General features: G+C 43.7%; 1 protein-coding gene across 1 annotated transcript in view; it reads right to left on the minus strand.

Annotated features, from left to right (window-relative positions):
- Positions 1-14201, minus strand: part of ACSF2 (acyl-CoA synthetase family member 2) — an 88408-nt gene that overhangs the window by 21620 nt on the left and 52587 nt on the right. Inside the window, exon 10 of the mRNA XM_085855501.1 lies at positions 5952-6028. Coding sequence (XP_085711627.1) covers positions 5952-6028 — 77 coding nt within the window. The remainder of the gene's footprint in view (positions 1-5951; positions 6029-14201) is intronic.

Genomic DNA, 14201 nt, shown 5'->3' on the forward strand with positions numbered 1-14201 from the left:
TCATCAAAATCGGTTGACTCCTCTGGCCTCCAGAGCTGTCCATTACATACAAACATACAAACATACATGCATACATACATACAGATGGAAAAAAAGTGAAAATAAGGGTACTCTAGCGACCACCCAACAGACATACAGACAGACAAAACCTGAGACTAAAGGCCCAGTCACACCTTGACGTTTTAGCCAGCTTATGCTGATTTTTGGAAAATTTGTCTAAAACGCTGGTACACATCGAATACGTTATGGGTAAGTTTTGATAACATTGAGAGCACGCTGAAAAACACTGCCATACGTCGTTGTACGCTGGCTTTAAACGTTGAACTTTTGGGTTTTCCTCGAATTTTTTCATGCTTGAAATTTTACGACGTACGCCGGCGAATGACTCGCACGTTCCGCTACGCTGGCCATAAGATGTAGGCACGTTATGCGATCGTTGACACACGTTGAAACACGTTACTTGTAGTTACTCATAAGTCGAAACACGTCGAGGTTATGTTTAGCGTACCCGAAACTTATTTCTAACCTATGAGTAACGTTTTGTAAGCACGCTACACGAACGTTGTTCACACTTTGCAACACGTTACTTGAAAGTACTACTACTACTACTACCAACATCGACATCAGTAAATTCTCTCCAACTACTACTACTACTACGAATAACATCGACATCAGTAAATTCTCTCGAACTACTACTACTACTACCAACATCGACATCACTAAATTCTCTCGAACTACTACTACTACTACTACTACTACTACTACTAATAACATCGACATCACTAAATTCTCTTGAACTACTACTACTACTACTACTACTAACATCGACATCACTAAATTCTCTCGAACTACTACTGCTACTACTACTACTACTAATACTACTACTACTACTACTGCTACTGCCATTGACATCTACTCAACATGGAGTCTGGAACACTGACGGGTTCCTCTTGTGAAGCCCATTTGTATATACCAATTCCGCTAAACGCTGCCAATACGCCATTATACGGTAGCTGTAAGTTAGAAACACGTTCAGTAAGTTCTGTGGTCGTCCGGAAGACGTGAATCAAATTCGTCCACATACGCCAATGTGCGTTTGAGATACGTTATACATAGGTTCAAAGCACGCTACTAATAGGTTCAAAGCACGTTACTCGTAGGTTAAAAATTAAGTTTCGGGTATGCTAAACATTACCTCGACCTGTTTCGACTTATGAGTAACTTACAAGTAACGTGTGGCTGACGTGTGTAAACGATTGCGGAGCGTGCCGAGAACTTATGCCAGCGTATGCGGAACTTGTGAGCCATACGTCGAGTACGTCGTAAAATTTTCAGCATGCTTGAAATTTCACGACGTACTAGACGTACCACGTAATATGCCAGCGTACTTCATTGTTTTTCATTGTGCTCCTAACGTATACACAACTTACCCATACTGTATTCGACGTGTCCCAGCGTTTTAGACACATTTTTCATAGGTCGGCATACGCTGGCTAAATCGTCAAGGTGTGACTGCGATGTTGACACTTCCAATTTTCAGGCGGTTATGATTTAAATCTGCGTGCGGCAGGTTTTTAACAGAGAACGCCACGAGTTCGTCGGCGATACGTGCAGCGCGCTATGACCAAGTTAAACTATCGTTGGGCATAGGTTGTGAACACCGACAACAGGCTAAGCATTCGTTGGTATAAGTTATCTTTAACACAACGAAACGTTCTGTGCCCGTTACTAATACGTTATGCATACGACCAACACGTTATGAATACGACCAAAACTTTAAAAAAACTCAAAACTTCAGCGTACGCCAACGTTTTACGTGCATTTTTATACGTTGCCATTCCTGGCTAAAACGTCAAGGTGTGACTGAGCCTTAAGGGTAGTCTAGCGACCACCCAACAGTGCCCAGAGAAAGTGTACAGCCCCTTTCAAAATATTCAACTGTTGTTGCCTTATTGCCTGGAGTTAAATCTCATTAAATGAGACTTTTCCACCTTTATTTACACATCATAACCCACAACTTCCAAGTGAAAAACAAATTATACAAATTTCAGAAAATTAATTAAAAATACGAAACTCGAATATCTTGGTTGGATAAGTGTCGAACCCAAGGTTAATACTTGGTGGAAGCACCTTTGACAACAATTACAGCTGTGAGTCTGTTGGGATAGATCTCTACCAACTTTGCACACTTGATTGGGCAATATTTTCCCATTCTTCTGTACAAAACTGTTCAAGCTCAATCAAGTTGCGTGGAGAGCGTTGATGGACAGCAATCTTCCAAGTCATGCCACAGATTTTCGATTTTTTTTTCTACAATGTCGAGGCTCGTATGAGAGTTCAAGGTCGGGGCTCTGACTGGGCCACTGAAGGACATTCATTTTTTTGTTCCTTAGCCACCCCAGTGTAGCTTTGACTGTGCTTTGGGTTGTTGTCATGTTGAAAGGTGAACTTCCGTCCCAATTTCAGCTTTCTCGCAGAGGGCAGCAGGTTTTCCTCTATAATTTTTCGATATTTTGCTCCATCCATTTTCCCTTCTATCTTGACAAGTGCCCCAATCCCTGCTGATGCAAGACATCCCCATCACATGATGCTGCCACCACCATGCTTCACAGTAGGGATAGTGTTATTTGGTAATGTGCTGTGTTGGGTTTGCGCCAAACTGTGTTGGGTTTTGCATTTGGGCCAAAAAGTTCCATCTTCGTTTCATCAGACCACAAAACATTTTGCCACATGGCTTCAGAATCTATGGAGTGGTGTTTTGCATCCCTCAAATGGGACTCAAGGTGGGCTTTTTTGAGTAATGGCTTCCTTCTTGCCACCTTACCATACAGGCCAGACTTGTGGAGTGCTTAGGATATTGTGACATGTATACAGTGACTAGTCTTTGCCATAAGTCATGTAGCTCTTTCAAAGTTGCCATTGGCCTCTTGGTGGCATCTCTGATCAGTCTCCTCCTTGCTTGTTAAACCAGTTTGGAGGGTCGCCCTGATCTAGGCAGGGTCTTGGTGGTACCATACGCCTTCCACTTGTTAATGATCATCTTGATTGTGCTCCAAGGGATATTCGAGGTCTTCAAAATATTTTTATACCCATCCCATGATCTCTGCCTTTTCACAACTTTATCCCAGAGATCTTTTGAAAGCCCCTTGGTTCTCATGGTTGAGTTTCCGTGAAATACACTACCCAGCAGAGGAAACCTACAGGAACAGCTGATTTTATTCTGAAACGAGAAGGGCACTCGGTCGAGTGCACAACTCCGCCATGCAATGTCTGATTCACAAGAACATATCGGGGCCAAAAATATATAGAATGATATTTCAAAAATGTATTTGGCCCATCTCTCAATGATGAAGAATCACTTATAAATTAAATACATATCGTATGCAGATCCGGATTGGTATCTTCACCAAAATCGAATCACTTCTTTCTTGTCACACACACTCAACATGTCCACCAAAATTCATCCAAATCCGTCCACAAGTTTTTGAAATATTATTCTCTGTAATCGGTTTAGCCCTATCTCTCAATGGTGAAGAATCACTTTAAAAATTCTCGTTGCTGGATCCGGATCTTGATCTTCACCAAAATCTAATCAGTTCGTCCTTGTCACACATCGAACCTGTCCACAAAATTTCGTCTGGATCCGTCCACAACTTTTTGAGATATCCTGTACACAGACAGCCAAACAAACAAACAAACAGACAAACACAGAAAGGGGTGAAAACATCACCTCCATCACCTTCGGTGGCAGAGGTAAAAATCAGAATCACTCCAATTTAACACAGGTGGAATCCAATTGACAGGTGTAACCAATCACCTTCAAAATCACACAAGCTAATTTACAATTCCTATGATAAGGGGGGTGGACACTTCTCCAAACAAGATATTCAAGTTTTGTATTTTTAATTAATTTTCTGAAATTTGTAGAATTTGTTTTTCACCTGGAAGTTGTTGGTTACAATGTGTAAATAAAGGTGGGAAAAAAACCTCTGATTTAATGCAATTTAATTCCAGGCTATAAGGCAGCAAAAAGTGAAAATTTTGAAAGGGGGTGGAGACTTTATAAAGGCAATGTACATGCAAATATACACGTCTTCAGATCTACCTACATACATACACATTGTTACGGGTCTCGGGATGAGCGCAGGGTTCACGAGGGGGTTGCTCAGACCCGCTACTCGACCTCCGACCCTGAAGCTGCAAGCCATGGAATAATTCCATGACCCGACGGGTTTCTGAGCAACCATGGATGTTGTTTGAGGAGGCTAAGTCTGACAGAGTCCCCGCTCCAAGTCGCGCATTACCTTACCGGTGATTTAGCCCCACCCAGATGGGGTACCGCGCTCTCGACATCCCACTGTTATATCTATTTCTTAGGTCTATCCAACCGAAACCGTAGATGGGAGTTCAGATAAACTAGTGGAGTAAATTACTGGGGTATAACGTTCCATCTATCCACTACGTACGCCATATCAAACCAATGAAGGAAAAAGACAACCAAACAGGTTTCAAACTGTTTACCAAAGAAAGACACGTATTTTTATTTTTTCTTAGAGTTCCACTTATTGTAGTGGCATGATACCATGCTTTCAACTGGCCCTGAACAATGGTACTTATTTTGCTGACCTCAGAAGGATGAGAGGCCGAGTAAACCCCACCTGGTGTTAATTCAGCGGAAGACGGGGCTTAAACTCAGGACCCGAAGATCTCAAACACGCAACCCCAACCACTAAGCCAACACCAGGTTTACACATACTTACAGACAATACAGTGTCACGAAGAAAACCAATTATCCCTTGAGCATGTGACGATCCCGTTAAACAATCTTACTTGACGCTGCACAGGACAGGCATGCCACAATCATGTGCAGGCCTTGCCTCCATCCCCCGAGGCACGACTAATTAAGTAGAGGGGGGAATTGCAGGAAATGAAAGATCCATGTCCAATATGAAAGTACAGAGGGATGACAGGAAAAACGAGGAACTATCTAGACAAGGGATCTTGATAGCGCAAGTTGGGGTTATGACAAGACGACGAACACTGATCAGGAAATATCTGTCAAAATAATTAATTCGCTAATCCCCATAGGAATTTGTCAGTGTTGCGCAGGCTTGATGAGACGAATGGCCTCCTCCTGCACTGAAGTTCCTTGTAAGGGAACTCATGTTAACAAATGGCTCTGTACGTGTCCTATATATTTTCGAGTCGACCTCCAAATTTGAGCCACCCAAATGATTCTGATAATAAATAAATCCTTTTTTTAAATGCCACATGCATATAGGTATATCTTGACCATGTTGGTTTATTTTTTTTCTTTCTATTGCTCTACAACTCTGTAAAACACGTGACTGCTGGAAAATGTGTTCACGGCTGCTCGTTGCTTCCGGTGCTTTGGATGTTCCTTTGTTTGCTTTCAGACAACACATCATCTCATCCCTGAAAATGTCCAAGTAATGCAAAATGACATGAAAGAGACATTCAGTTTCAAAATGACAAGTACAAATTATGACTTTTGTACTAGTTGACGATAATTTTCATACATGCGTTTACATTGTGATCTTGCCGATTGATATGTATGAGTGATCGCAGGCGATCTGTGCCCCTGCCCCCTACTGGACTACTCCTCCTGAATTTGTCCACCGTACTGAACTTTTGAAAACAGGTCAATTTTCACCAACTTCACTTTACTTTGAAATTATCTCAAACACAAAGTGAACCTCAATCCACCCTCAGTCTTAATCAAGTTTCACAAGTCCAGGAATATCATACGATTATTGAAAATATCCTTTGCCTTTGTATATTCCAAACCGATCCCAATTTTTCATCAGTCTTTTTCAATCCGAGCAAAGTTTCCCCGATCCATCACTTAAAATGCCCGCCTCTGCCAATTACCCATCAAAACCACCACCTTAATATATGTTATACACACAACAATGACCCGGTTCACTTACCACAGGACTGGTGACTTGCATTTCCCCAATCACCCTTTTCACCAATTCAGGAGGGCAAGGAGAACCTGCAATAATGGCTGCACACATTCAACATGACCGATTACTTTTTACCAAGTTACAACAATGCATTCTTCACACAGTGCCATTTTAATGTCCTTTAATATTTATTGCAAAAACTGCACAATTGAAATACAATTTTCTGGCATTTCACCAAAAGGATCAAAGTTATCATCAGTGATGACCAAAGGTCAGATCAGGAACTTGCCGAGAGGTTCACCGTGTTCACCCCAGAAAAGATGAGCAAACTCTGATTAGCGTTCGATATATCCATTGTCCATATGATGACGATTTAGACATATCAATTGAATTGCCACCTGACAGAGTTTCGGCCAGTCTAACCATCAGAACGACTAAAGATCAATGAGTCACTCCAAAATCAAGACATGATAGTTTGATCTTCTGCCCGCCTTGGGTGACTCGCAAAAGTAGTGGGAAATGAGAGTTCTAGGACACACCCAAATTTAACATTGAAGTGCATGGGAAAAATGCTCAACTTTATAGTACCACTCCAAAAAAAACAAGGACAAATGTGTCCAAGAGCCACGTCCTAAAGGTTTTGTCTTCACTAGAAGAAGAACAAGAACAAGAAGAGGAAGAAGAAGAAAAAAAAAAAAAAACAACTTCCGACATTTCGTCATGTGCCTTGATTAAGCCAATAGCGAGACCCGTCATAGTGTATTTATGTATTTACGAAATATAGTGTATTTACAAAATAAGTAGTGTATTTACGAAACTACAACACATTAAATGGAATAATCTTCAAATCGTAACGTGAACTTTTCGAAACTTTAAAGAAAATGTCCGAATATATTTAAAAGTTCATGATAGACGCTCTCAAAAGGCACCCTTAATGCGAGGATGTGTACAAGTGTTTAGTATTTAAGGAGATCCAGATCCTGTAAATAAAAGAGCCGAGTTCTAAAGGTTTTGTCTTCACCAGAAGAACAAGAACAAGAAGAAGAACAAGAAGAAGAAGAAAAACAAGAAGAAGAAGAAGAAGAATGCCGAGCCACGTTCTTCTTAGGTTCTCTTAGAGCCACGTTCGCAACGCGAGACGCGGCTAAAAACACCATACCTATTTCTCCCACGTAAAAAAAAGAAGAAAAGCAAGTAAGCAGGATGGGTAATCATTAAATTACCGATAAATAAATATTATGAGGATATATTCATATTACTCAATCAACAAACGCTTACTTGTCCACAGCCTAACCAAATTATAATTTAAGTGTAAAAGTACTGTATCTGTAAAACGTTGAAAGATGTTTTGTTGTTGTTGTTCTATACATAGTCGAGGCTCGTGGAAGAGCTAGTACACTGAACGGATCAGGATGTAAGAGACAAAAACAGTATGCAAACAACGCATGCATGGGGTGGACAAGATGGATACAGCAGGAAAGTCCAAGGAGAAAACTGGAAAGTTGGAAGGAGGAAGGATTTCGGTGGGAGTAATGAGGATAGAAATGATCGTGGGTTTGGACTGGGGACGATGCAAGATGGTGAACAGCTGTCTTGAAGACCTGGAGGATAGAATGAGATTGAAGAGGATGTGAAAGTTGATTCCACAGGTGGGAAAAGAGAGAAACAAATCAGCAGAGGTGAGCAGTGATCCTGGATTTAGAGAGTTTCACCAGAAGGTGGTTGATGGTGGACTGTGAGCCATGCAGAAATCTGGGGGAGGGGTGGGGGGGGGCAAACCATAGAAAGAGCAGAGGGTACAAGACCACAAAGGAGGCAGGAAAAGACGGAGACACAACCAACCTGTCTGTGATGGCAGAGTGATAAACCCATACACTCGGCTTCATCGCAGGAGATTTCAATCATCTTGTAGGCTTTGGTTTCAAGCTGAGTAAGATACGAGGCAGGGGCCAGCCCAGAGGGAAGAACAATACGTGGAGAGGAGTTCAGGTGTGCCAAGGAAGGACTTTGTACGATGCAGGATGCCCAGTCGGCGGTTGGCTTTGGAAGCCAATTTTGAAATGTCGATTGCCCAAGAAGAATCCTGGCTGATAGTGAGACCCAGGAGTTTGAATGACTGAACTTCATATCAGGAGGATTGTTAAGAAAGTGGATGGAAGGGTTTACGAGATGGTCCTTTCGGAGTGAGATTTGTCAGGATTGAAAGACATTATCTTATGTCCGCTTGTGACACTATAACTCGCTGAAAGAAAGATTTGGAGTCTTTTGTGTGACTTTAAATTGGTTTACCTTATATCTTCAGGGAAGAAAGCAAATGGTGGCTGTTGGAGAAGAAAGGTCTGATCCTGAACTACTCGACTGGGGATTGCTACCGTGGTCCATTCTCCGGCCCGTGTTAATTTTATGCAACATCAACCCCACTGAGGACATCATAAAGGCACATTGATGATCATGTATGTTCGACACTGTTGATACACAGTTCGACGTCACTAAACAACAAAAAAAAAAAACTTGAGAGAACAAGCAGTTGATAAGTTAGAGCGTTACATGCAGGAAGCTAAGAACTTCTTGAATTTGATGTTACAGTCAGGAAGCTAAGAGGGCAAGAGACTGGAGAAGGCAGATGGACATACAGTAGACAATGACAATGACAATGTTACACATCAGATGGATTCGAGACATTGCAAATAGACAAAATGGGTTTGTATTATTTTTGAATTGGCAGACCAGAGATGAGCATCTTCCTTCTTCTTTCTCGCTGTCCCAACAATTGAGGAATGAATGAAGGAATGGTTGTGTGAAAAATGAAGTGTGAATGAGGTTCGTAGCTAAATTTTGTGGAAAAGATTGAGTGATTGGTACAAGGTGGTTGCTTGTGAGTGGAGTAAGGTACACCCCTCTGTGGAGATGAACCCTCACCTGCATTGGCATTAAAGTGGGGGGGGGGGTTCAGATTTTTTAGTACAGGATGCCATTCTGCGATTGGTGTTGTTCAAGTAAAGTTTTGAATTTTTCAGGGTGCAATGGTGTTTTTGACGAGTTGGGAGCGTGGCTCAGTGAAGACAGGATTTGTTGTGAAGAGCACCCCGGACTCGAGGAGCCAGATGCCATGAGTTTTCCGTGTGAGCACAGAAGGGCATGCCAAATTTATGAGCACGGGTACCCAGAGAAGGGGCCCGGAGCGCCAATTGGCACCGAGAGCACCGGGGGAGGGGGGGTCAGCCAGAGAGAGCTCCCCCAATAATTCAGAATAGGGAGCAGGTAAGCTCTATAACAGCCTCAGTGGTCCGGGAGTGCCATGTGCAAGTTTTGCAGGTCGGTGTACCTGCAAGTGGAGTCACACTGCCCAGCCAGGATATTGTGCAATGGCACAGGGTAAAAAATTGAAGGCTAAGCCCAAATTTGATGAAGCACTATCGTGCGGGATGGAGGGTAAATTGGTTGCATAGAACACCTCACTGTAGGAGGGTTTTAATGATAAAAATAAAATGCGTTTTTGAAAATGTTAGGATAGCGTAGGAATGCTCCCTCTTGGTACCACTGCTACATGTCTGCGGCCGCTGGAATAACGGAGTATGGTGATTGCATTTTGTAGGGACCCATTGAGTCCCAATTTTTTCAGTACAGGAGTAAGCATGCCCCCATCGGGCTACTCTGCTAGCAAGCCTTGTGGCACTATGCCAACTCATTAACTTACCACCGTGTGCTTCAGTTTTCTTTCTGGTAGATAGGATAGAGGGATTAGTGGAACCAGGCATGTAAGATTATCTTGAAGGGCTAAGAGGGATCAAAGTCAGGTTAGATGGACTAAAGATGAGGGGTAGTTAGGTTAGGTTAAAGCCAAAGCCAGCCACCTGATCTGCTGCTCCCGCGTGTTTACACCATCGGAGGATGGCCAGTATCACCTGTCGGCCGGGTTTGCTGTGTTGCCTTGCCAATTGCCTTGTTTGCCTTTGCCATGCCCACCTCAGGACTGTTGTCAAGCATGAGCGATGATGACCACTTGTTATGTGACTGTGCCAACCTGCTGTCGGCCACTTGACAGGTTATCATCATTATCGCGCCAAAGGACCACTCGTGTTGTAGCCATACCGTTCACAGCAACATTTGCCTCCAGGACTATTTGCCATTTGTTGTTGTGCCTGCATGTTGCTTGCCCTTTTGTTGGTGGTCATTGGGAAGTCTTTTATTGACCAAGCATCAATTATGCTGTGGCAATGCAGCATCGTCGTCAATATTGCTCATTTTGTGAACACACCACCAACCACCTGTGTATTGCAACAAGTGGGGCAGAGTAATCCCCAGTGGCCAGAGGGTAGTCTACCCCCACGACAGCCACTTTTCCACAGGACCATTGGAGGCTTGAAGCAGGCCCACAGTTTTTTTTTCATTTGCATACCAGTGACCGAATCAAAAGTGTGGAAGTAATTGTTTAATAAATAAATAAATGAATAAATACTTTTTTCAAACCTGGTATTTTCGATCTAGAATTTCGACCTGGTATTTCGTGTTTCGATATATAATTGCATTTAGAATGGTCTCATGTGAATGTTTAAGCGTAAAAGAACCCAACGTATTAGTTTTCATTATTTTCAAAGGCGGGACATGTATGTGTCGTCGCACTTAGGGGATAGGCGAAGTAAAATCTACGAAACGGAACTACACCCAACATGTGCACAAAAGTTAGCAGACTCGAGACGAATCTAGTATGGGGAGGGGGTAGTGTTTCGGTTTTGGAAATGTACCCCGGGGGAGGGCATTCATGTCCACATAGGATTCCCCAGAATGAGTTATTTAATTGGTTTATGTGGTAGGTAGACCTTTGCCCCATTGTTTGGAAGTAAATGCGTTGACGTTAATCTGTGTATCCCAGTGTGATCTTCCCCTTCTCGACTCACCTTTAATCTCCTCAATCCAACAATCCACTTCACCAAACCTCAAGTCAACAATCCCACATCTGCACACTCCTACATGCCATGCCCTCTCATGCTATATATCGATATATTGCATGGTTTTTGGAAGCATGGTGAAGGCGGTTTATTTTATACAGTCTTTAAGGATATTGTTATGGCTGTGGAAATTCGCAATCCACCATAAAGGACCTTAGATCAGTTATGACGATAAGTAATTGTGTAGTTAGATTTCCCCACCGTTGTTTAAAGGGATTTCCGTGTTCACCGGGCTGCGATCCTTTGAGTTAGCCGTTTTTCTTTTCTCTGTCATTATTTTGGACCAATAATCCCCCAACAACTCAAACACCACCACCACCTTTGCCTCTACCTCCACAACTCCATCCCGCAAACATCGCTTCACCACCATTTTCAAACGACGCCCGCCAACAACCAAACTCCCACCACCTCCGCCTTTCTACCACATGCCGGGCCATGGGCTGTTAATGCGTTCCGTTTGCCTCAAAAAGCGGATCAGGAATGCTTCACGCCCCCTTCTCATCCGCCCAATGGCCGAGCATCGGGTAGTGTAGCCCTGCCTCCGAACCCGCTGTGAATGCGTTCCTTTCGCCTCGAAAATCGGATCAGGAATGCTTCACGCCCCCTTTTTATCCATCCAATGAGTGAGCATCGGGTCGTATAGCCCCGCCTCCGAACCCGCTGTGTTCCAGAAATTTACAGATACGCCCCTCCCCCGGGCTATATAGGCGCGGGCACGGCGCAGCTCGGGGCGGGAAGTCAAGTGGAAGTCAAGTTGCGCAGTACGTCGGCAGAGAACCAAGTGGGAGCAGTGGAGTGGCAGCGGTGGAGTGTCGGGAGACGAAGTCAAGTCTGCAGTGTCGGCGGGGCAGTCGAGTCGGGAGACGGAGCTCGAAGCCGACGGGAAAGGCAGACGGGGAGCGCCGGAGAGAGCTCGCCGACCACGCCAGGGGCACGAAGCCAGGCGCAGCTACACTGACATTGCGGCTTTCCCGCCACCACGCCACGAGGGCGCGGGTTGGACCCTTCGGTCTCGTGGACCTGGCCGCTCATCCAGGTTCCACGCGCATTAGGCCCACGGGCCCAGTCTGACTCCTTTGCCTTTGAGGGGGGTCTTTCCTTTGCTTTTGTGTGAATGCGTGTTGTGTCGCCGTGTTTTGTAAAGTAGAAACTGTTTAAGTGCATGTAAATAAACCTTTGCTTGTAGTCGGTTGTACAGTCATGCGCCGCTTAACGACGTTCCGGGCATAGACGGATCGCATACACGACGGATCTGATAGCTCTGAATGAAAAAAAATGTAGCTGAAAAATTCCTATCGCCGAGTGATGGAGCCGACGTGGCGCTGCCAGTCGTATAAAAATAGCACATACAATTATGTACGCTGTACAGCACATAATACTTCATAATGATAATAAACGACAGTGTGGCCCTGTTACAATGTGATCGTTGAGGTCCATAAAATGTCATCGCGAAAAAAACATGATCGTGCTAAATCGGGATTCAAGGAAATCGGCTTTCAAACTGAACCAATGTTTGCACGTTTACCTTCCAGCAAGTAAATTACCTTTGAATTGAAGAATTCCGCGAATAAATCGTTGTTACAGTCGAAATTAAAACACAAATTTCTTTTTGGTGAAGCTTTTCATGTTGTAAAAACAATCGCACTGTTCCGAAAATATATATCACAATTGACAGGAGCTCGTTTCTTCATTTATAAATTATAACATCGATGCAATGATTACGTATTTATAAAATCCAAACGCTATTTATTCATCTTTCGAAATCGATGCGAGAGGAGATTGTAAGCTGCTGCTGACAACACCGATGGCCGTCATGAACAGCACAAAGGAAAAACTAATGTGTCTTCAGTCTCTCTTGGATGCGTGTTACAATTGCCGACAGTATTCATTACAGTCACATGCTGTACAGGTTTGTATCCGAGGAGCAATAGGCTATACCATATAGCCTAGGTGTGTAGTTTTGTGTTAGTACGATGTTCGAAAAGGAAAACAAACAAAAAAAAAAGATGTTCGCACAACGACGACGTCGCTTAACGACTCGTTTCTCAGAACGTAACCCCGTCGTTAAGTGGCGCATGACTGTAATTCTTGCTTTCATTGCTTTGACTGTTATACGTGCATTCCGACTGTATGGCTGTGAATACGTGCTTGCCTTGTCTGAGTGTGGAATAAATGTACTTGTCGAACTGTTCCCCGTTTCGTTGCGTCCTTTCCTTTGTTTGAAAGTTCCATCTTACATCAAGGAAGGAATTGGCAGAAGGGTGTAAGCACCCGGTAAATAATCACGTCCGTCGGGACCGGCGATAACACCGCTCGGTTATCACTGAAGCACGGAACGGACCGCTTAAGTGGTTCGTGTCCTAGGCCGGCCAGCGGCGAGGTACGATCGCCCGGTTAACTACCCGCGCAGGTACTTAGGTAGGTCGAGTTTGGCGAACAACCCTATCCTGCGCGGGTGGCCGATTGGCACGATTGTGGTGGGGTCGAAAGACCCACCCGTGACTAGCTGCTGGCGATAGTTCCAAGGAGGGTCACGACTGAACTGTCCGTTCCGGTGGGCGACGCGGTCGCGATTTGAGTTATGTGGCCGATCGCACGCCGGGCGGGCCGAAATTCGTAACAATATAATTCAGTTGGATTAAAGATTTATAGGGGTTTAAACGTGTCTAAATAAATTAATTTCAGGTTTTACCACAATTTTCTCCAGTGTCTATTACATCACCCTATCTAACACGATACATTCGTTCTTCATGCATGTTGTATGTGTGCATTTTGACGTCCTTATATAAAACAGGAAGTTTCCGGTTTTGGAATGATTTGCAATTTTGTTTGACTGCCAGGCAGGCAGAGTAAAAATATTTTCTCACTCTTCTCTGCGCACGTGCGATCGGGCCGAATTCAGAGCCAATATATAGAGCCAAAAAAAAAACGAAAGACTTGTCCATCTATTCATGTTCCGATTTGTGTTGAAAATACCGCATAACATTTAATTTAAGTGGGCTGTTCCTCGATCATAAGCTGATAAGACGGACGAACAGACGGACAAAAATAACCAATTGCTTTACCCCGCTTTTCGCTTCACATGTGCCGGGTAATAAGAATGGCGCATACCGCATGCCACCGCCAGGCTGAACAGTTTACTTTTTGGATCCCACCGATGGGTCGGATCTTGATCTGGACCTGAAACAAAATCTAATCTGCTTGTACTCATAACATAACCAACTCGTACACTGAGTTTTGTCATATATTGGCCACAACTTTTTTGAAATATAATGCGAAATCGTTTTTTGGTCGCATCTCTCAATGGTGACGAATCACTTTAAAA

This window comes from Eptatretus burgeri, chromosome 14 (assembly GCF_056783735.1).
Source record: "Eptatretus burgeri isolate ZD-2024b chromosome 14, Ebu_testis_v1, whole genome shotgun sequence".
Taxonomy (NCBI): Eukaryota; Metazoa; Chordata; class Myxini; order Myxiniformes; family Myxinidae; genus Eptatretus; species Eptatretus burgeri.